General features: G+C 31.2%; 1 protein-coding gene across 1 annotated transcript; it reads right to left on the bottom strand.

Annotated features, from left to right (window-relative positions):
* Nucleotides 1–148: 148 nt before the first annotated feature.
* LOC130444012 (sphingolipid delta(4)-desaturase DES1) lies at nt 149–25,728 on the bottom strand. The gene is made up of 6 exons (XM_056778967.1): nt 25,470–25,728; nt 16,364–16,540; nt 13,322–13,461; nt 8,663–8,876; nt 1,088–1,299; nt 149–1,008 (listed from the first exon to the last, which is right to left on the bottom strand). The coding sequence occupies exons 1-6, from the start codon at nt 25,549–25,551 to the stop codon at nt 868–870; spliced, it is 966 nt and encodes a 321-aa protein (XP_056634945.1). The 5' UTR covers nt 25,552–25,728; the 3' UTR covers nt 149–867.

Genomic DNA, 25,728 nt, shown 5'->3' with positions numbered 1-25,728 from the left:
CACAGAAGTTTATGTGTGGACGAGAGGAATATCGCCTATTTCGTTCGACATTGTCGATCGGCATAGTGTGGACGCGGCTTAAGAAGTACTTTGAAAGTTAATGTGAACTTTTAAAAACACTTGGGATTGGTATTTAAAAAGCATTTCATTCATAGTAACAAAATATATGGTTTATTGAGTAATTTTTAAAATATACACAATTTACGACAAAAAATCACAATAAATAATAATATACAGATTTTTTACGCACTCTTATTCAATTTCATCATGCTAAAATGTAAATTTTATAATTGAATAATATATTTATGAATTACTATGTATATACGTACATATCAATGAAAAGGCCTTTCTGACGACAGTTATACATTACTTAATTATTTCAATAACAATAAATAAAAAAACAAAATTACATACATTTGACAAATCTGTTAACGGGACGTTGATGTCATTAGTTGTAATATTTTTTCCATATCGGAAACATTTCTTGATATTTTTGAAACATAATAGAAATTATTTTGTGCAGACATTTTTTTTCAGATTTTCGACGTACTATAAAAATTGTTTTATGCGCTTTATAAAAACTTTTATAAAAATTTTCATTTTGCCTAATGGATCTATATTCCAATTTCTAGTTAAACAAAGTTTGAAAATTTAGAATGTAAACTATAGTGAAGGCACTGAATGGAGAATCAAAAATACTACCAGATAATCCAGTTATTTTTAATTTACCCGTCGACTAAGCAAGACCTTTTAATTGACACCTGTTACTTTTGATAAACCATTATCAGAAACAACAATTATTAGAAATAATTTTCAAATTTCACAGTTACCAATGAGAAAAATAATATAATATAAATGTAATGAGAGTTACGTAGAAAGACCTTTGGCTTTTCTCCTGATTCTCGCATAAGGTCCTACATCTGGATCCATTACAAAATCGTATAAAACTGCAGTCCAGCTATGGTGTTGAGGTAGGTCATCATAGAATTCAGATGCTATCCGTTTGACCTGAAACAATTTATTTTACAACACTCTGATGTGGTAAGAAGCAAATCTTTCAATCGAGTTTAGCATTAAGATATTTTACCTCTGGTAACTTCGATCCTGGTACAGCAGGAAAATCATGATGTTCATTATGATATCCGACATTGAAGGTGATCCAATTTAATGGGCCATAATAACTGTATGTTTCATATCCTTTTTTAAACATGTAGTGCTCACTGATAAAGTGACCCGCCACAGGATGGAGACCCATGGCCATAAAGGAACCAAGAAGAAGGTAGCCCAAAATTCTGCCGCCTGAAATCATAATATATTGGAAAATTGCAATTGATAGTATTATCAGGAAACTTATAATTAAATAACTAACCGTAAAGCTTAATTTAGACAGAAAATTGTCAAATAATTGGAGTATAATATTGAAAAATTTAAATTTTCTAGGCACTACCAAACAAGGGATATTAAAATGAAATAATTAAACTGATTCATTTATTGATTCATTTATTTCTTACCTTAAAACAATTAAAACCTTAATACAGCCTAAAATTTTTAAGGTAGGTAAGATCATAAAAGTAAAATTGTTTTTGGGGTCTGATGAGAGATATGAGAGCTCTAATCGATTTCCTCTACCTCTACTTGTTTGATTAGACAAATTACATCATTGAACGAAAAAAACAAGCTTGAAGAAGAAATATTAAATTCATTTTGCCAGATTTGGAAAACCGAGAAAATGCCAAAAGCATGGAGAAAAGCCATTATATTACCCATTTACAAGGTAGACGCATCAATATTAAAAAGAAAATTGGAAACATACGTAGAAAAATTGTTAGGAGAGTTTAGAAAAGGCAGAGTAAGATTCTACCAAATTTTTATGATAAAACAGCTGATTACTGGCCGTTATAAATATGAGATGCCAACACAGATCCTGTTTGTTCATTTTCAAAGAGCTGATCATAATATGAACAGAAAAAAAATGAATCCCAATATTACGAGAATTAGAAATTCCAAACAAACTAATTCAACTAGTAAAGATGACATTTGAGGACAAAATATATTAAAAGCTAAAAACCAGAAAGTGAACCTTGTAAAACACAACAGGGATTAAGACAAAGCAACCCCCTATCAACGGCAATATTTAATGTAGCTTTGGAAGGCATAATAAGAAGAACCAGAAACAACAGAAAGGGCATGATATTTAATAAAAGTATTAAATGCTTAGCTTATGCTGATGATGTTACGTTGATAGCAAGAAACAGAAGAAAGATTGAAGAAACCCCAAAACAACTAATGAAGGCAGCAGAAGAGATAGTCCTACACTTCAATAATGAAAAAACAAAGTTTATAGAAATAAAGAATAAATGTGGAAGCAAAACAAAAAACAATTTCAAAGTACATAAACATAGAATTCTAGGAATTAGAAAATTTCATGTATTTGGGTGTACTACTAGATAATAAATGCCAAGAAGAAAAAGAAATCGTACTAAGGATTGCTAAAAGTAAAGCTGTAAAGGCAGCCTTAGAAGAATATTAACACCGAAAGAGATATTCCTACCATACGCCTGTTAAACCTAGATAATGAAGAATAAAACTAAATAGAAATTGGAAATATGGGAGACAAAAATACTAAGAAGAATTTTTGGAGGAAAGCAAATAGAGTTAGTATGGGAGAGAAGATCAAACCATGAAATGTAACCAATTTTCAATGAGCGCATTTATAGAGACAAGAAGATTACAATGGCTAGGAGGTAGACCAAAAAAAAACGCTGAAGGGAAGAAGAGCTTAGAGAGACAAATATTCAAATCTGGAGAGAAAAAGCAAGGGACCCAAAGAAGTGTTGAGAAATTACAAGGCTATGGATCTAAATCGTAAATCTTTTCTGCGTCAGTATGACTATTAGCTCTACTCGATTTCCTCTACCTCTACTTGTTTGATTAGACAAATTACATTGTTAAAAAGAATTTGATAGATATTTTAAAAAAAGTTTAAAAAAATTTTCATTACAAATAATAAATAGTTGAAAAAATGATAACTATAGTCCATTCGTTTATCGAGTCGAGTAATTTTACTTGACTGAAAGCCACTAAAATTTCAGGAACGTGAGTGCTATTCATACTGAACACACTTGTTCACCTTCAATAAAACAATGAGGTATTACTTTCTGCAAAACAGTATGGTCAATATTTGATTAAGCAGAGGAAATCAGTAAGCTGTAGTATTAAAGCAGCAAAAAAGTGAACTTGCACTTGAGACAAAATTGCACCAATAATAAGTTAGAATCCAGTGGGAATAGAAAGTGCAGTATGCAAACAAATAGTTGTGTAAAACGTGTTTGACGCTATCGTGCACGTATACAATTGAAACTACCATATACAGGCTTCAAAAAACTCAGAAAAACCCATTTAATTACGGATTAGTACTGAAAAAAGATGACCTACAGAAAATGAATATTCTGTGTATAAGAAACGTGGCTAAATGAAGCACATTAGTGTCTGGTAAGAAAAATCAGTTAAAAAATCTAGGCAGTAATGATTAACCATATTGGGGTTGATGAGAATGAATGCTGTATTGAATTCCGTCATAATTTTGGATAATGCTATTATCAAGGTTAAAAGATCTGATACCGATTCAAGCCAAAATACCGTATACATTTAATCTTGAGAGAGCCTTGTTATTATTGTTTTCAATCAGGTATTTACTTAACCCGCTAACTAAATGGACTAAAATAATTAAAAATATATATCAAAGTTTAGACATATCTTTCTTTAACGGGAATGAGTTGGTTCACTTTACATATAAAACGTATTTCAAATATATCTGTTGCCAAGTCTATGAATTGTAAATTTATCAAAGAATGAGGTAGAAACATCGACAATGTCATGTGTGGACATAATGTTTTTATTGTTTGTTAATCATACAGAATTTTTGTTGGATGGAAATATTTGAACATGAAATGTTTAGTATAAGTTGGAACTGAGTACGTGACGCAAATTTAAGTATTCTCCAATTTATGACCATAACAAAATGCATAGTTTTATAAACAAATTTTAAAATTCAAAGAATTAACTTTTCTAAATAAATTATTGAGATTTGAACTGAAAACAATAAATGAATAATTTATGGACAATTGTGATTTTTCTACGAATTTATATTTAAAGTCGTCAATTTTAATACCACTTCCTGTCATAATGAATAATAAACTATTTTTAGAGGAAGTTTAATTTCTTAGTTGAATGTCGAGATTATTTATGTCCATCTCAATGTCAATAATATTTAACAATAAATAATTCGACAGGCGTGTTGTGTACTCTATCGGTATTAATATAGATTGTCCTAGTTTTGTTAAATCCACTGTACAAGATAATGCCGAATTTTTTTATTATCGCTTATTAGACGTTGTAGATATTATAAGAAACGTAAAAGTTGAAAAATTCACATTGCTTTTTCTACAAAGTTCATTCAACATAGTACTTTTGAATCTTGTAACCAGCAGCAATAAAAAATTTTTAGAAAAATTATTCTACATTGGAATGCTCCCCTCCCCTCGCCACAAACCTTTCCATACGTTTTTTCCATTGATCGAAGCAGAGCTAGAAGTCATCTTTGACGAGTACCTTTAGGAGCTCTGTCGTTTTTTGCTTTACCGCTTCCTATCGGGTCCCTTTCAAAGCGTATCTTTTTCCTTTCAAGGAAATCTGAGCATACCCGTTGACGTAAGAGCTTTTGGTTAGGAGCCAGATTTTTTGCCACCAACTTCGCACAGACTTTTATCATGTGTAATTCCTCGTATAAAATTTTTCTAACCGTTTCTTTATCTGCGTTTAGAGCATCGGCTATCATCCGGATGCTCATTCGACGCTCTGCCCGCAAAATTTGGTTGATTTTGGTCACTGTTTCCGGAGTTGAAACAGTCACAGAGCGACCTGGGCGCTAGTCATTTTTAGTGCTCTCCCAACCATCACTAAATTGCTTGAACGACTCAAAAACACACATAGGCCTCTTGGAACAATTTATAGCACTCAGTCGGAGTTTTTTCAATTTAATGAGAAAGTCGTTCCTGTTCCTGTTTTTCGTCACGAGAAAAAAAAACGTTCGCTTCAAACATCTACTGTACAAATACTATAATAGTGACAGAAACATGTTTTGGGACGTGCATACTCGTTTTTTAACCCACCCGTCTAAAGCGCTCTCAAGGCGTGCAGACTCGTTATTTTATAGCCAGACCTCGTACACTGTTACCATCCAACTAGGTACAAATTATATTCATTATTAACAAATTCACTTCAATTATTCAACTCATTAGGGTTTCGCCTTTCAAATAGATCTCAATTCTGTGCCACCTACATTGACGGCAAAATTTATTGTCATACTTATTTTATAATATATCATAAATCTTGAAATTAGCATCTTTTAATCCTTTCACATTTTTTTATGTAGATTGTAAGCATTAGTAAGTAGCAGAAGATTTTCTTGTGTAAATAAAGCATTGTGTATAAGTAATTGTATGCTGCAAATCAATGCTTTTGTACTTTATGGAATATAGATAATTTCTTTTCAAATTATATTAAATTCCTTGCTCAAAATAGTTGCCATTTTTATGAAAATGGTAGCTTGTGTGCCACTTTAATGTAAAAACAGTCGCCATAGTCGCCTGAGATTTATTTTAGTTGCAAATAGTCGCTTTTTAGTCGCAACTTGGAAGACTTTTTTTTTATTTCAATTAACTATATTTTTTTATATTTTTCTATTGTTTTTATTTACTTGTTTTCGTCTATACAAATTGTAAGACTTTCTATGGCAATGTAGTATATTTTCTTCCTAAATTTTTTTATATACCACACAGTTGAGCCACATCAAATTTTTCGATTTCTTTTGCAAACAGCCAACAGTGATTTAGAGACAATTTTGCAGGAAATTCTAATAACTACATTTGTTGTTTGAGATTTGTTCCCATATCATATCATGAATTTGAAATATTTTTTATTTTTGGAATACATTTTAATCATTTTCTACCATTCAATGACTATTAGGCTTCCAATATTGTCTCAACAGTAAACAATTACTTGAGTTTTATTTCAGTATTTAAATTTTGATATTGTAAATTAAACATAAAATTTTTTATAGCTGTTGTATTGTATCTACTTATGTAATGATGATTTGCTTGTGGTATGCGGTTCTTATATCTTAATTACCGAACAATATTACAAATGTTATCATATTATTTTTGCTTTATTCTACTATCAACATTTTTTATTCCACATGTTTACAAGGTTATTAATATTCAAAAAGATAACGGTGGTGACCCTTTCTGGAGGTCAGGTAAGTACGTTTTAAACACAAATATATGACATTTGTAGGATAGCACATTAGAGGTAACTCAATTATTCAAACAAAATGACTATTTTTATAAAGATAAGATTATAAGTTGATATAAAATAATCTTCCCATTGTTACAAATTTTAAATTCTGTTGTTAAATATATTAAATATAATCATTTGAAATATTTTCTTATGATAAGATGTTTTACAAGATGTAAATTGATAATTTAACTACTGGTACATATTGATTTGATCTATAAAACTAGTGTTTTATGAATGATGAAGTCGCTGTAAAACATTCAAAATCAATTGTCAAACCCATATGACGTTTATGAAGTACCAACTTTCACAAGACTATATGTAAAATTTCATGACATTCTGATTAGTCAGAAAAAAATGACAGCTATTTAAGTGAAGCTGCTTTTGTTATTTTCAAAACAATTTCGTGTGTTAATTAATCATTGCTTCTTGATAAAAAAAATACTCTACAAAATCAGCAATGGCTTATTCGGACTCTGCTTCATCGAAAAGAATAAAAAAATTGGTTATATCTAATCATAAATTGAATTTGCGTGAGATAGCTGAGGCCGTAAAGATATCAGAAGGTATGTTTACATATATGCATGAACATTTCACCATGAGAAAGCTTGTTTCAAAGCGAGTGCCCCGTTCACTCACAGTCGATCAAAAACAACAACGTGCTGATGATTCAGAGCAGTGTTTGGTCATGTTTACACGTAATAAATCAGATTTTTTGCGACAATGGATGTAACATTGATCCATCACTTCCATCCAGAATCAAAAAGATCATTTTCTGAGTAGACTGCAGCCAGTGAACCACGTCCGAAGCATCCAAAGGCACAACAGTCAGCTGGGAAGGTTATGGCTTCGGTATTTTGGGATGCGCATGGAATATTGTTCATCGACTATCACCAAAAGGAAGAGACAATCAATAGCGAATACTACATAGAGTTATTGGATCGTTTGAATGCAAAAATGTCGAAAACAATAAACCGATTCACCAGTCGATGGCAACGATGAATAAATCGAGAGAATTACATTTAGAATTGCTTCCTCATTCATCGTATAGTTCAGATCTGTCCCCCCTGAACTCGAAAAAATGTTCGTCGGAAAGAAATTCAGGTCAAATGAAGAAGCAATTGCTGAAACTGAAGCCTATTTTGAGGCAAAAGACAAATCCCTCTACAAGTACGACATCGAGAAATCAAAGAAGCGTGGGAATTATTATATTGCTCTTGAAGATGATTACATTGATGAATAAAATTGATTTTTGGCAAAAAAATGTGTTTTTCTTAGTTAGTCACACTAACAAAATCGAAGCTGTTTAAATGAAAAAGGCGCTATCGAGCTTAGAGCCTATTGAAATATTTTCAAACTTCCATATAGTTATAAGATAGAAACCTGCCCAATACCTTGAAAGAAAGGAAATTATGGAAATAGAAAGACATTTATTTATTTGGTATCTTACAAAACTAATTGAGTGTTACACATTTTACATGACACAGGTGTATAATGCAGTATGCACTCGAAGAAACCAACAAAGAAAGCAAAAACAATGAATGGTGTAAAATATAGGAAATAGTGGAAAACATTCTATACAGTGGATACCTAGACATAACCATAAATCAACGACTCACTTTCAATGGACACGTGAAGAAGACCGTGGAACGGTAAAACCAAGTCTCAATGGTTTAATCAGTTTGAAGGAGATACTTAGGTCTGTAGGAAGTAGCATAATACCGATAATAATAACTTATGCCTTCATAGCATGTCACACACATCTGATAACAGGAAGAATTACAAAACCAAAAAAAAAACAAACACAAGCGGTGAATATCCACAAGACTATAAATTGCCAAGAACTTTAGGGCAAACTGGGACCAGATAAAGTACTGCAATCAATGGACGAAAAGACAAGAAAAGCTATTTGAGTAGAGCACATCCAAATCGGAACTGACGGAAGTACACCAAAAACGACTATAGGAAATAGAAGAGACCAAAGACCATTTAGACGGCAGAACAACCGAGTGTATAGCCATCGGAATTAATCCTCCACAAAATGAGAAGAACAACCACAACTTCCTACAGAACTGGGAGGAAAGGACAGAGACTACTTGCGAACAATGTGAAGCGAAATACGATGAGGTGGACTTTGTTGTAGGATGGGTACTTAATGGATAGGGCTTCTTGAAACAATGGTTTATGGCGAGCAGTTATTTCTAATAGTCATCCAACGGAGTCATTAAAAAGACTTATCTTCCTAATAATGAAATTTTTTATCAACTTTACATTTTAGTCTACGAGAAATATAAATATTATAGCTTACCAAAAAAGTAAACAACAATTGCATCAAAGATCAGTTGAATGACAAGATTGACAAATTCTAAATACGTCGGTGGTTTCGGATAGACAACCAATGGACGGAAAGCATAGAAAAATGGTTGTAGTAGTACCCATACGAATTTCCCAAAAGTTGTACAAAACAATTTGGCTTCTATGTACGTAGGAATATCTGTGTCTTTCAGTTCGTCACCTTGGTACTGAAAAAGAAATATATTAAATGTATTATGAGATCTGTACTATGATAGTGTTATAATTATTTCCAAGAAATAATAGCATTTGTAAGCGAGAAAAATGCATTTTATAAACAAACATCATTCATGTTTAGATTATATATTCTTTGAATGAAAGTTTATTTGGAAATACCAGGGTGACATGAATTGAAGTTCAAATATCTTGAGAACTAAGTTAATTTCGTATACTATTCTATTCTTATGCTACTGTTAATTTTATATATTGTGACATCAAGAGAATTGATTTTATTATTTTGTTCGATTTCCTTAGTGAATTGAAGTTTTCTATGATGAGAACTGAATTTTATATTTATGTTTCCAATTCGATTTCTTTGGTACGACAGTAATGCAATCATCTACATAAAAAAGAATGGAATATTTATATCAAGTTTATATCAAGAGACAACTTACAAAAAAATTGAACAAGACCCTACAAATTCTTATCAAAATCAAAATAATTATCTAATTCTAATTTGGGAGAACAACTTTTTATTTCGCCATAAGATGCAAAAAAAATTGAAAATCCTCAATGCCTTACCCCCTAAAATATATGGTTTGCCAATACTGCACAAAAGTGACTTACCTATTCGAGCGATTGTTTCAAAATTATAACCTGTCTTTTTTTTCATTTACCAGTATAATGAAGCTTCTTTTTAAAGGAGGTTAGAATACAAAGAAAGTTTTTATCATGAAAATTTATTTTAGTTATAATAATGTATGTAATTAACATTTTGAAATATTCAAAATTATTATCGAATTGACCAAATTACTATGATGTTCTTTTATAAGAAGACATCACGAACATTATTTCCCTCCGTCGAGCATCAAAACTGTAATATATTTTTATATTTTTGAAATTTATTGTGTATTCTGTTTTCATTAAATTTTGACTCCATTACACACCAACTAGGACTCAAATTTTCGCTTTATTTTTTAACTTTGCAGTAGATACAAATTAAAAGTGTTTTTTTATTAATAATTTTTAAAATAGTTACTTTCTAAGTAATATACATTCTATTAAACAGTGAAACACATTTCTCGTACATAATATTCAGATAATAAACTCAAATATTTACATAAATTATGGAGTGTGTAAATCAATTGATAGAATTTATAATTTGTCACCACGGTAGGAAAGAAATATAATTTATGGTTTTGAGTTGTTATCAATTTTTAATATTTATACTAAACCCTCTATTTGCTACACCAACATAAATGTTGGTATAAATTTAAACTATGGACGTTTACTTAAGTCCTTGAAGACTATAACTTTTATCAAGACATGCACCATACAATGTGTTGGTATAGTTGTAATCTGAGGTGAGGTTGGTATGAATCATCAAAGGTTCCAGAAACTCTTAATTATGAAAGAAGCAGAATGAAACAAAAAATTAAGAAGTAGATGGCAGGAATACTGACAACATAACCCGATCAATTTAGACATTCGAACTTACATAAATTCCCATCAAGCTGAAAATTGTTTAAAATATAATTAAAAATAAAATTTTAAAGTTTCCCATCATTTTCAGCAAAACGGTAAGTTTTATAATAAAAATACCTCGGACATAAATTGTAGATCATAAAATTATCTACAAAAAACGCTATTTCTGAGATATAATGATTTAAAAAGTTGTAAACCCTGTAATCATCATAATATGCACACGTTTCCACGCCACCTATGAGTTAGTGTAATTACCGCTTTTTTTAAAGTGGTTTCCCCAGAAGGCCTATTCCACGGATCTGTCCTATCTTTCAAATTGTTCTTCTTCTGTCGCCTCGTTGGTATCAAACGGATCCTCCACATTCAATAATAGAGACTTGAGAAGGTGTACATGCCAGAGAACAAAATAGTCAGACTTTTTGCAATTGTGTGTGGTGGGAGTAAAGTATGAAAAGTTCTAACGTATTGCTGACCAACTCCAACCCCAGTCTGTAGGGTCTAGCTGATAACCAAGCCACACTTGAACTTGTTAATATACCCGAAAAAGATGTTGAACAGCAACTGAGGTTGGAGGAAGAGAAGCCGATTGAACTTGTTTTTAACTACTAGTATTTTTAACGAAATATGCATATCGATACTTATCTAAGCAAGTAGTTTTTTAGGAGCTCCGTACATAGAAATAAGAAAGCAAATTCCGTTGGTAATAACTTCGAGTCGAAATATTGTTTATAAAAACTTAGCACTTTGAACTAAATCATGTTTTTCAAACATTTTGAAAATGCAGACGTCGTGTCACATTCAGTTGTTGCGTGTAAAAATAGTACATGATTTTGTCACTTTTCAACTTTTTGATAAATAAATTACCGATTGATGTTGAGCTTTTCCTGGTTTTTAGAAGAAAATAGTTTTTTCAGTTGAAGTTGCATTTTTTGAAGATTACAATTTTTCGAATCTCAGAAACGATGACTCGTAAGAAAAAAAGTATTAATACGTTTTTTGTAGATAATTTTATGATCTACAATTTTTGTCATAAGGTATTTTTCAAATGCAATTTGAGTTTTCTCAAGAATATGGTTTAAAAACCACGAATATCATCATTTGGTTATCAAGTAAATGTATTAGGATTTTAACATGATTACTGTTAATGTTTCAAGTTTCATAGATAAATCATTCCCAAGGAATTTTTAATTATTCAACATATTCCTAAATTGAACTCGAAGAAAGGGTCATTTGAGACAAAACATTTGGAGTCATATGAACCATGTTAAAATATTTCTACTTTAATTTTAGGATGCAAACATGCTAATGTTAGTGAAGAATTGATACAAGCTGTAGATAGAGGTTCGAGCATGCTGAAGATAACGAAATAGACAGGTTTGTTTTATGACAAGCTGGGTACAGTTATGGGCAAGTATCGATCTACATCTTCTAGAATATCGATACTGGTGTTCCAACAGTCTTGGAATGGGGTAAAATAATAACAGCTAGGGGAAAGCATACTGTTGGTTTTGTTTCATCAGGAGAATGTAATTGGAAACTCATTTTCTGTGATTTTTATATTTCCTCGAAAGAAGTTTAAATACTATCTACTTTATCACAAACGGATAACCTGAGTTTATAGGAAGGGAATGGGTTGGGTAACTGACGATGAGTTTTCGTATTTTATGTGGCACTTTATAAACTATGTAAAACCAACATCAGAGCCTCCAGTTTTTTTGTTGTTATATATATGTTTATTTTCTTCAATACGAAATTTATTTATGTTTGTTTTTGTTCCTATCTTCTTCTTCAGTTGCCATCTTCATGTAATAAAGGTTGACGACAATTTCGGCATCCTTATTTCGGTCCTGAGTGGTACATTTGTTCATACAGTTCTATCGCGTATGTTTTTAACTATGAATGATGTCAGCGACGAGGTCCACGTTTTCCTTCGATTTTTCTTTCTATTACTAACTTCAGTATATCATATTTGTTGTCCCCAGATAAACAGTCTTTCTTCTCTTTACTGTTGTAAAGCAACATACGTCAAAGCACGTCATCTTAGGTATATGTTAAGTCCATGATATTTTTATTAATCTACGGAAGATCCACATTTCAAAAGCATCGAGTCTATTCATGGTATCCACTTTTAATGCCCATGTTTCTGTTCCAGGAGAACTAAGTGCACGTACGCCTTTACAAAACGGTATCTTAAGTTGCGATACATAATAGGTTTTTCACCTTTACTTGATCTTACTTCGACATCAGGGTCTACATTTGTCATTTGTCTCTGTTGTGTGTCATAGATGTTTATGTTCAGTTGTGGGTTTGGAAGTCATATTATGGCCATTACCTTTGTTTTTACTTTAATTTTCATGCCTAGTGAGAAATTCGGTTCTTTCCTCTCAAAGAGTAAAAATAAAAGCAATGTAATTAGCTAGATTTTTTCATCATTATAAGTTTTGACTTGAAATTGTTTGTTCGTTTGTCCTTATGTAGGATTATTTTTCAAGTTTGCGAATTTTTTAAAATATATTTACAAAAGCAGAAAAGCGTTTATATTAATTTCGTCTGACAAGTGGAAATTTTAATAACATAATAATGTGCGTTTTGATATCAAAGTTTCTCTAGTATCTTCAGTTTCTGGGTATCTGACTGTATAATTGTGAGTGTTGGTGTAGTGATTTTTGAAACCCGCCTCCAACAGTGTAATTGTGAGTGTTGGTGTAGTGGATATCGAAACGCGCGTCCGACAGTGTAAATGGGAATGTTCGTGTGTTAGTTATCGAAAGGCACGTCTAATAGTGTAATTATGAATGTTGGTGTAGTGTATTCTGCGTGAATATCGTAAACGTTCCAAAATGAAGTTCTTGATTTACTTTTTTGACCATTCTAAATTTTTCCTATGTTTAATATATGTATAGAATACAGAAAGTTAGTACTAAGTATGAAATTTGAGAAGTACCATTAACATATATTTATGACAACTTACTCTGTGGTGTTCCAGGTGATATTTCTTAAAACTTATAGATACCGGAATTCCTATTGGCAAGTTAGCAAAATAACCGAATATTTTATTGTGCATCGGTCTGGCGTGTCCGAATGCTAAATTGTGGGAAATCTCATGAATGGCTGAAATAACAAAAAATAATAAAAAACTAACATCAAGAATACTCTATGGGAATAGTTTCAACAACGACCAATAAGAAAAAAACCATTTTTATTTTATTCATCAAAATAATTTTCATTGGAAGCGTTAAGCCAATTTTCTGTTCTAACTATGACTTCCTTATTTGACTGTGATATATTTCGTCGAAGCATTTTTTAGTTTGGAAACAGATAAGAGTTACTGGGAGCTAGATCTGGAGAATATTGTGGTGTGGAACCAATTAGAAAGTTCAATTCATTCAATTTGTCTATCGTTTTCATATACATGTGAGACAATGCATTTTCTTCCACTCATGAGGCAGTTTTCATGTGATTTTCTTCTTTAATCGATACAATAATCATCATATCATTGTTAATTATTTTTTTTTTTAAATAACTGCTAGCCATGTTTTTTTATTAGGACGGAGTTCATCGCGAGCACCGCTCCGAGTCCCCAATGTATTGTTGGTTTTGTTTTACTGTGAGGAAACACAACATCTATTTTGAAAGAAGATTTATCATATTCTAATATTCATATAAAATGGTGTAAACTGCATATCTTCTTTCACAATTTCACTTTTCGGTTTTCCTGGTCTAACCGTTTTTTATTACATCCTGATAGTTCAGCATCCTTGGTGCTTGTACGACCACGATTGGACTCATATAAAATGGTGAATTTTCATAAAGAACACCCATTTCAATACTCTTCAATTGTTAAAAATTAATTCGTAGTTTGAAAAAAGTCACTCAAAATTTCAAAAACTGTTAGATAGCTCTAAATACAAATTTAACAGCTAAAGTTTAAATGATAGAACAATACAAAAATGTGATTTCTGATCACCTCTATTCGTTAGACCGAGACTTATTGATATCGATAATATAACAAGCTAAGCTAATGTTCGAATCTGGTGAATTATTTTAAACAATATATCAATTTCGTTATATGTACACATTCAGAAGATTAATAAAACACGTTGTCTTACACTATACAGGGTGTCCCACGACGGGTTCAAACTATCTGTATGTCAAAATACTTATATTAGAAATATAAAAATTTTTACGTTTGGGTTTTCGGATACGATGTTTTTAACTAAAATATGACCGATTTCCGCTAGAACCGGAAGTCGACTGTAACTAAAAGCAACTAAAAATTTAATATCTGGATAACGGTAAGGTTAAGGTATAGGAAAGTATATATGAATTTGCTTTATTTTTTACCCCCGAATGTATTAAAATAGAAAAAAACCGGGCAGTTCTATTTAAAAAAAATGAAGAAATTTGATATTTATGACGTTAAACTTTGAACAATTTCTATACACACCCTGTATACAATGAAAAAAATTTCAACATAGATTCAAATACGTTTGACCTTGTTAAAAGCAACCGAACAGAAACCATTTTCATATCCTTAAGGATATCTTCGTAAAAAAATAATTTATAAGGGTCTGTAAGGGTCAAATTTTGACAAAAGAATTAATAACTCAACAAGTATGCATTTTTTGAAAAAAGTTGTTAGACAAAAGTATACTAAAATTTGACGTAGATTTCAAAAATGTATTAATATACAGGGTGTTCCATCTAAAATAACAAGGTTACAGTCGGTAGAACCGGAAGTCGGCCGTCTTTCAAAATATTTGGGTTGAAGATATAGTATCCGAAAACCCAAACATAGAAATTTTCTACAGATTCTACTATAAGTATTTTGCCATATACAGATAGTTTTAACTCGTCGTGGGACACCCTGTATAGTTTGTAAACAATTATATTATAAAGTTTATCGGAGGAGATTCGTAGATAACTTAATTTAACGCTTAATACTTTATTACTCTATAATCGTTACACTGATTACAACACTACTAACACTTTAGTTCACTTTATAGTCCTGTATCGTTTGCCGCGTGTCTTCAATATTCAATTAACTACTCTACTGTGAGATCCTGTCTTATATAAGTATTTGCAATAATTCCATAGGTAACTTGTTCTTTCAGAAACATCTAGCATAATAGTTTTACAGCTACCCAATAATAGATGGGGCCATCTATCATCTTTTATAGTTTTCTTCAGATTAAGTTATGACCGCCATCATCAAATGGTGAGCGGCTGTGTACCCGTCACGTTATAGTTTGATGCAATCCTACAGGCCACAAAGCACTTACGACAATCACGTTCACGACCACGATCTTTATCTTAATCCTTAATCCACGTAATCCAAAGCTTTATAGTCGTAAACCCAAATGAAATAGCTTACGAAGCCTTTCTGAGCTTTGAGTTAAGTATTAACGAATGGGAACTTCTTCAAGAGGTTATGTTATAACTTGTAAGTTATTGAAATTTTCGGTGGAGAACTTAACTGATTTAGATGAAATCAAATAATGAGATATATTCTCATAGTTGGAATATGCGTCGCTTGAAAAATTCTGCTAATTCAACGCTCAATTCGACCCACCATTTGACAAGGGTCGTCGTGAACGTTAATCATGACGGCATGAGTGTCGTCTTCGCCGCCGATCAAAACGATCGTAGTCTCTATGTGGAACGCCCAAAACAGTATTTCAGGCAACGCTTAGTTGAATGGTTCTTACATTTCGTCCTGTCTTTATATATCGGATATATATTTAGTGAAATTGAATGAAATTTGGGAAAATGGAATGGCTTTATATGATGCTTAGGATAGGGTTAGGTATTTTGGAATGAGATCTAAATACGTGCATAACTACTTTAAAAAAATTTAAAATATAAACGTATATGAAACGTAATTAAATATATCGGACTATGCATTAGTTAAATAAACTTTACTTATTATTTATTTTTTATTACTTTCTATAAATAAAATTTCATAGAAAATATTTACACTTTTATGAAGAAGTTGAATATAAACAGAACTTACCTAACATTAAAGAATGATTGATAACTCCTCCTAAACAATATGCCGTTAAAATCAGTACCGGCCAAGATCTATCTTTGAGTAAAAACATTAGTAAGAATTGTGCAAACACCATTCCGGTTACAACCCATTTGAAATTCGGATCATAACCAAAGAGTTTCTTAATTTGTGGATATTTTTCTGCAAAAGAAAAAATAAACAATTAGTGATATTAACCCCGATTTCGTTTAATATTATTTGGGAACAGAAAAGTATTGATAAGTAGAATATTTCTTTTTTAAAATAATTTAGCATTTCATTTTGAATAAAATGTAGTCCATTATGATTGTTGCTTAGAAAGCTTTTGGTTTCTTTTGCTCTTTCTATTTAAATTTCTAAATAATTTTTTTATGTTTCTAAATCGTCTTGATTTTAGGTCTCTTCTGTTATAAAATAAAGCTTGGTTTATGCAGACAAAATTAAAAATTACAATTAAACTAACAAATTAAATTACCAGTTGAAAGACACTGAAATGCTACTCTACATGAAGAAAATTAAAAGAGTTCGCCATCTTTAAATTTTTAGTTTAATTTCAGTATATATAATACTCCTATATGGACAGTTTCTATAAGTGGAAGCTGTTCCGACTAAGGAAGACAGAATGGCAACGATTTCTCTATTCTCCGAGGTTCCAGCTCGGTTCTGCGGATTCTCATGCGCATTATAGATAAAGTGTCTCCAACGAGAGAGAAAATGAATATTGTCGGCACCGTAACGTAGGGACTATTTTGCCCATACCAACTGTGTACATATATGTTAATTCCTTAATTTTGTGATGTTATGAGCGCAGAATGCGTGAAGCCAGTCTGTATTGGTATTGTTTTTGTTAACAACATCCTTATTCTTTGATTTGGAAATATTATTCGCGTTATACGCCAATTTCTGTAACTGGTAGACAGTGAAAGCCCTAATTACGTCTCAAAAGTAATTCGCATACCTTCATAAACAATGGTGTTGCCAAATTAACAGAAATCTGGACCGTCTACCAGTGGAAGTGAATGGGATTGTGAAAAATCTACGCCAAATTGATTTTCCCAAAATGAACTCAGTGATTTAATACGTGATCTCTATTTAACAAAACAAGTATCAGAAATAGAAAAAAAATTCATTGGCACCAACAGTAACAAATATAAAATACAGAAAAAGAGTATTAGAATTTTTTATTGCACAATGGAAATAAATTTGCATCAATTCCAATTGCCTATTCAACGAATTTCAAAGAAGAATATAAAAATGTAAAACTAGTTTTAGAGCAAATTAAATACTCGGTGCATAAATGGCAGATCTGTGTAGATTTAGAAATACATTTCCAGAAAATTTCCGGAGCTTAGTATGGAAAAATTGAAAGGTAGAATATTTGATGGTCCTCAAATAAGGCAATTGATGAAAGACTCAGATTTTATCAAAGTTAGGACTGTTAGTTATTATGGAAAGTAATAGCCCAAGAGCCAACGACCGCCAGATCTTTCTTATTTTATAAAAGCTGAAAATTTGTCTATGTGTGTCCCCTATACAGGTAAGAACGACCAGCGGCTATAGGGCTCGGGTTGCGGTTACTTGGGCAGGTAACAGGTAATAAAGGTGTATAAAATAGTATCTTACTTTCCACTAAGTATTAAGCTTAATTTTTTTTATTTTCTTCGGGATAGCTGTAAACTGAAGCTGTAGCTGAAAACTCGTCATCCACCGCCAGACACTTATGACAGTTGCTACCCCTGCCAGACGCCCTTAAACTGTAATAAATTATAATTTTACTTTTGTCATAGTATAAAACTTGAATTTTATATATGTTGCTTGGGGGTCTATAAAAAAATGTTACCCTAGTAGCCAGACCAATTCAATGGTTTTTACATCTTGCCGGACACATTGAAAGTCAGCTGTAGGTGGGAGCGCTGGTATTTAGTCGATTGTGATCTCTTAGGATATCCTATAGAAAATAATTTTATTACGTTGATATATGGGTTATAAAAAGTAAATAAATTTATTTTAATATCAAAAAATACAAAACAGAGGAAGGAAACACGGAGAAAAAAAATTTAATCATTTTTATAAATTTCATCCTTGTCGTCAATATTTTCAACTTCTTCGTCACGATGTTACAATCGTTGTCAATATCGTTTTCGTCATCGGTTTCTGAAAAAATGAATAAGTTTGTACAATTATGAATCACTAAAAATTTATGTATAATAATTCATGATGACCATTACATACCTGGTTTTGTTTTGAGTGAATCACTAACATAACTTGGTAGTTGATTTCCCTCAAACCATTTGAACTGATATTGGTCATCTTTCAATTCCCAACCGTTATTGCCTGGTTGACATTTTGTTAAATGGGCATTGTTCCAAATGGTACATACATAATTTGCTCGTAAAAATTGCTTTTGCAAGGTGGTAGATTTTTTCGGTTAAAAGCTTCGTTTACATCAGAGACTGTATACGAGTCGATGAATATTTGGATTCTAGCGGCATCAACATCAATTACATTAGGTACATTGTAAATATAACATATGAATCTTTGAATAGTATTAAAAATGTTTTGTTGATGTTCTAAATTTTCAATTAATTCGCTGTTACCGAAGTCCTTAAAAGCTTCTTGGTAGGCTGGATTGCTTTTTAATTTTTTGTATGGTTTTAATTTACCTTTTCTGAAGAACGCAGGATTAAAATCACAACCTGTGATAGCATGAAATCCAGGTAAGCTCTGAGAAATTTTCTGTCCCAACTTTTCATGTATTTTGGTAAGGTCAACATACCTTAAATTATTGCCAGTACCGGTAAGCATCCAAACAACAGAATCACTTTTAAGGTGATGCATGTTACCAAGCATTATAGCCGCAATATCGGTACCAGCTGGTTTAACTATTTCTGCTGGATAGTTAATGTTATGGTATGACATGGTATGCTATCTTTGTATCTGCTTCCTCGTGTCCTGGACATGATAACTCCTCATCAACACTTGAGACAACTTTGTCGGAATTATCAACAGTAAAAGAATGACAGTTTCTGAAATTGATGTATATTGTTTTTTGGTCACCAATAAATGGTACTACTTCATCAGTAGCCCAATGTGAGATAAAAAAATTAACCAGAGCCTCTTTGAAGTTTAAATTTTTTAACTCTTTTGCAAAATCACTTGATCGAATCTGTTCAGGCCCAGTTATAGAGTACTCCAATTGAGCATTGGGAGTGCTCGTAATCTTTAATAGATGGAGTAAAATATTGATCAAAGATCACATAAACGTTTCCTCTGAGAACAGTATAATTTTATCACCACTTTTCTTACAAACGAAACAAATTAAAGGATCTCCCATGATAATATTTTTTATTAAAATAACACTTATTATACATATACATTACAATAATTAAAATTTATTACAGTTTAAGGGTGTCTGGCAGGGGTAGCAACTGTCATAAATGTCCGGCGGTGGTTGACGAGTTTTCTACAGCTATCCCGAAGAAAATAAAAAAAAATAAACTTTATACTTAATGGAAAGTAAGATACTATTTTATACACCTTTATTACCTGTTACCTGCCCAAGTAACCGCAACTCGAGCCCTATATCCGATGGTCGTTCTTACCTGTATGAGGGACACACATAGACAAATTTTCAGCTTTTATAAAATAAGGAAGGTCTGGCGGTCGTGGGCTCTTGCTCTATAAAGCTTGGAAAAGTTTTGTATTTACGCAATTATCTAGATAAAACAAGGAAAGCCGTTCCATCAAGATCTAAAAGCGATGGAGGGTCAATGGGATTGTCACTTGATGACTTCTTGTCTTTCACAAGACATTGCCCCGTGAAAAATTATAAAAGAAAAGCTCATATAAAGCGTTTTATGGAAATATAAAAGATATTTTAGACATTTTCTTCTTTATTTATTTCGATGTATCCTAATTTCTAAAACATAACTGATATAAATATATCTGTTATTTTGTTTCTCGTTGTTTGATTTTTGTAATGTAAAATGTAAATAAAGATTTAAAAAAAATCAGAGCACATCTTACAAAATCATTGATAGTTTCATGAATAAATAGACACAAAATCATTTTCATATCTAGGACAACAAAACCAAGGTAGACCAGTATTATTTACTGGTAATATAAGCATCCTGAAATACTTTAGTGATAAATAACAAAAATTGCAAAATGGAGTTTGGCCACTTTCAAAATAAACGGGTTAAGCATGAAAAAAAAATGTTCTCAAGCGTATTTGAAAATATCTGACCACCCAATACACTAATATAAATTGTTTTCTTTATCACTTTTTTATTATGATATGAATTATATCAAAATACCTATATGCCAGGACTTATCTACTTGTAATTTAAAACAATAAAAGCAAATGATTTTATTAGGCAGTTACAAAGTCGATTTAAATCTATTGTGTTGAATTGACTGGGTTCAATAAATATATTTAATAATATACACCTGAAATCATTATCTTAATAATCGTCATAATTTATATATACTTGTAGTCAAAATATTTGAATGGAATAAATTCACGCTATTTATTTAAAACAAAAATTATTGTCGAAAAATTTACTCCCTGAAACATCATATACAGGGTGTCCCGCATAGGTACCGACACAGATCAGAGGCGTATAGGGCAGTCTAAAATATGACATTTGAGGGAAATTTGATATTTTAAGTAGCATTAATTGCTTTTGAGTAAAATATTATTAATACATTTTAAGAGTTCAATTTAGGGTAACTTTTCAAAGCATTATACATTTTTTTATATATTAGTTGATTTAAAAAAAATATTATTTGTACATAACGTTGGCTAAAAATTTTATTTCAGATTTTATAAATTAATAGATTCATTTGGTAATTTTATACTTTCGTGGTCCCCTCATTTTTTGACTCTAGAAACTCCAAAAATCATCCGATTTCGATGAATTTTTTTTTTAAAAATCTTCGTTTTTACGGCGGATTTATAAAAAAAATATGGGAATAGAAAAATAAAAACTTATACTGGTTAGATTAGGTTAGGGGGGTGTGCTAAAACTTCAGAACAAATGTTCCCTTTGGCCTGCTTTTCAAACACACCACCCAATTCTCTTTAACAATCAACCTTAGTAAGATACCATTTAATGGTGAAAATTTTCAACTTTTCAAAGATAACTTTTAATATTGTACACTTGATTACAATAAGTGATTTTAAAAATGTTTTTGTTTATATAACATTAATGATTATTTAATAAAAAAGGTACTAACAATTATATGAGAGAAAAGGTCAATATTACGAGAAATTATTATCATTTTTAATTATAAAAACATGATAAATCAACATTTTTGTAAATTTTTTTTCAATTTGTTCGTTTTTTGTGTAGATTATGAAAAAAAAATATAACAACTTCATTTTATTATTTGGAAAAAAGTTATCAACAAGTATATGTGAATGAGTGCATTTTGGTGAACATTTAAAGACCTGAAACCAATGTAAGTTTCCATTTTTATTATTCCCAAATTTTTTTTGTAAATCCGCCGTAAAAACGAAGCGTTTTAAAAAAAATTCATCGAAATCGGACGATTTTTCGATTTTCTAGAACCAAAAAACGAGGGGACCGCGAAAGTATAAAATTACCATACATTTCAATAAGAGCAAATTAATGGAAAAAAATAATATTGTAGAAAAAGCATGAACATTTATGATTTAAAGAAATTGCTGAAAATGATCTTCACATTCTCTTAAACACAAAATTATTCTTCACCGAAATTTTTAATCGATTATGATCGGTAGCAGATGATAATTTTTCATTACTTTGCAATTGTCTCTAATGCCATTCCATAATTCTTCTCGGAAATCAACTAGGAAAGAATGAACAGACTTTATTGATGTCCGGTGAGCGGGGAGGACAATTATTTCCACGTCCAATCTATTTATTTGGATATTGGAGGTTTAGAATTCTCTTAGATCGACACTAAAATGAAGTGGTGCTCTATCATGGATAAACCAATGTTCCAATCTCAATCAGAATGGCAAATCGTTAAATAAATCCGTAAGAGTATTGAAGAAACTCAAAATAAGTTTCGCCAGTTAGCCGGTTTGGTAAAAAATTATCGACAAGGCCGACCATTAATCTTAAACTCGAGTTGGTAATATTGAAGAATAATTACATTGGGGGTTTTCATCTGGATACTCGTGACAGTTACGCAAGACTCATCAGTAAACTGACAGATTGTTTTGAAAGCGATTATCCTGATTAACTTAATGTTGTTATTGATTTTTAACACCTAATATCCTAACCAGGTAAATATACTAATCTATTGATCACATCAGTAGGATTACTGATTACTGACTTTGTGAATCAATTGCTACTTGAGTATTCAAATTTCTCTAGTTGGACTAATTGTTCGTTCCAAAATTGATTTTTAATTCATCAGTTCTTCAATTCGTCTTATCTCTAGTAAGGATTGTCAAGGTTTTCAAACTGAATTTTGCATACCATGTCCTATTTTGTTTCACGTATCATCTTTTTTATAATTTTTCTGTTTGATATCTGTGTAAGTTTCTATTATAGTAACTCTAATATGAGTACCACACCCCCAGGGTATATCAGGCAATGGGGAAGCAGACAGTCTTGCCAAAAAAGGGGCGAAGTCTGCATACCTAAACTAGAGCCTCACTGTGGCCTCAAGAGGTACCACATCAATAAAGAACTGTACGGATGGCTAAAGAATCAGATGGAGTAACACTCCAGGCCTAAGACGATCCAAAAGATTGTCGTATTGTTAGTTTTATTATCTAATTTAATTCTGACAATATATGCATGTTATGTATATTACATAGAAAAATTTTCACATGTACATTTTAAAAGATAATTTCGTTATTCATTGTAGCTTCCTTGTGTATACTTTATATTTAGATTTTTTTGTGTCTTTAGTTATTTGTTGTACAAGCTTTTGTCTGTACAAAGTCCTGAAGTAACAAATCTTGCACTTCTAGTGCTATATGTCGATGATCGTCAATGGCGTACAAAATACACTACACATTAACACTATGAAAGTTTCCGATTTATCAAGCATTATAAAATGTTTCTCTGCGAGGAACGAAGCTCTTTGGAAGCCTCCTTCGATATTTTCAACGGTTCTTTGACAGTTTCCATCACACAAACCCAACACCAACTTATTCGACGAATAAGAATTTTCCACTCATTTGAAAAATTATACCAATTTAATTACCAGAGAACTCAACTGCAAATTGTCAAATTTGATTATGTTGAAAACACTTTTTTAAATGACGAAATTTTATTAAAAATTACAAGAGTAGAATCAAATAGAATTAAATCATCCATGGTATGAAATTATTTACCATTACTTAATGCTCTTAAGGGTGTTGCAAAGTTAATTTTTTCCAAATTTTGGGCTCGACTAACTCCTCGGGAATATAACTTGGTATAGAGGTAAATTGCTCCCAATCATCATATTTTGGGCTACCCTATGCAGCACTGCTCTGTGTCGGTTCACCATGTATATACCAGGAAATATCTTTATTTCGTACATATCACAATCAACAGTGACGGTGCCTCAATGAGTGCACATATGCACGTGCACACCCAAATCTAATGCCTTCTCTTGAAAAAAATCTGTCCTATCATTATATTAATTTTAATTCGATTACTGCACATCGGAATATTGGATCTTATTGGTCAATCCCCTGTCTCCCACAGCGCTGAAGTTTAGAACGACTGTCGATAGTTATACTCGTCCGTGTGCACGTGAAATCAGTGCTCACTAATGTAAGAATCGAAGTCAAAACGGAAACGTTGATAAAATGACACACATAAGCGTGTAATATTTAAAGATGATTATTTTTTCTTTCCTTCCTTTACAGAAAAAAAATAATAAAAATTAATAGCACGCGCCGCCGCTGTCAATAAACTGTCTTGACCATTACCACAAACTGTCTTAATCATCGTTACTCGTGACGTATTTTCTAATTCCATTAGGTACCTATAATGCGTTTTATGAATATGTGAACATTTTAATATGCCCACATTTACCCTTATACAATTTCATTTTTATAGAAAATCCCATTTTATGTTTAAAAAAATAATCCCAATCCTCCATTTAATGTTTTCAAAATTCAAAGAAATTTTCCATTTTATCTTTGGAATACACTTAGTACACGTACAGATGTACCGATTAGATAATAAATAAATAAAATGAAAATAATACGTTTAACCGCCTCCTTATTTAATAATCACACATCTTCATAAAGTTAGATAGTGAATCGTCAAAACAGCAAACAAAACTAAGATTGCATAATCTAATATGATGAAGTATTGTTTGTTCAATAAAATTCCAATACAATTGGAATGATTACCAATTATATACTTTGCACTGTTAATAGAAATAGAACGTTATCAATAAATTTTACTAATTGCTATCTGTCTGTAATCATTCTGAAGTTGAAATCAAGATAAGATACATCATCACAAAATACATTGCCTAAAAAAATTGTAGGTATACTATGCTAAAAAAATAATTGTATGAAGTACATAAATTTAGCTGCAACTTTTGTTAAAACACTAATTTTCCTTTCATTTAAATGTCACCATTATCAACGAATATATAACTATAATTTATAATCAATTATCACCAATAGAGAAATTTTCATAATATAGATGATGGGTAAATTAATTGAAAATATTTTATGATTTCTTAAATTTAAAAACTATTTTGACATTCTAATTAGCATTCCTCATAGCTACAAATCATATTTTTGATTTTGATTGATATAACAAAAATATAATTAACCAAACTGTACTCAAATATTAACTTTTTCTATAAACATTTATTCTATACATTAAATATATGGATAAATTAAAAAAATATGACATTTAAAACATTTATAATTGATTGTGACATTTCATATGGTCACAAGTAGTTTGCAACTAGCTGTAACTAATAATATAATCTATTTGGAAAATTATCATTTATAAAAAATTCTAAAAGCATTATAATGTCCTTGAATATTACCAGTTAACCGTTGTAACATATGTGTAAGTATTAGATAACTACATTTTCGTCAAGTGTATAAGACTAAAAAGTAAAAAGAACTAACCTAAAATTATTTTTCTACGACTAGCATGAGGTTCTTCTGTATATACCCATTCAAAATCAGTCCTAGAAACATGTTGTCCCATTGTTGTAAATTGTGTTACTTATATTCCTTTTATATTATCAAATTAACATTCATTTAAAAATACCGCTACTTGACTCATCTTTATTTCCTCGCGACACCACACAACCAACAATAAATTCCAAATACAGTCACCGACTGCGACTGATTCGTGATTCGCCTAATTCCTATCTTTTCGCGT

Source organism: Diorhabda sublineata, chromosome 5, assembly GCF_026230105.1.
Source record: "Diorhabda sublineata isolate icDioSubl1.1 chromosome 5, icDioSubl1.1, whole genome shotgun sequence".
Taxonomy (NCBI): Eukaryota; Metazoa; Arthropoda; class Insecta; order Coleoptera; family Chrysomelidae; genus Diorhabda; species Diorhabda sublineata.
Note: the sequence above shows the minus strand (reverse complement) of the source record. Positions and strands in the feature narration are given on the sequence as shown.

Excerpts from the sequence above, each read along its gene's own strand:
- LOC130444012 (XM_056778967.1), bottom strand. The coding sequence starts at position 25,551 with ATGGGACAACATGTTTCTAGGACTGATTTTGAATGGGTATATACAGAA. Across the intron at positions 13,462-16,363 it reads CAATCATTCTTTAATGTTAG|CCATTCATGAGATTTCCCAC; the intron begins GTAAGTTCTGTT and ends TTGTTATTTCAG. Across the intron at positions 8,877-13,321 it reads ATCACCTGGAACACCACAGA|TACCAAGGTGACGAACTGAA; the intron begins GTAAGTTGTCAT and ends TTTCTTTTTCAG.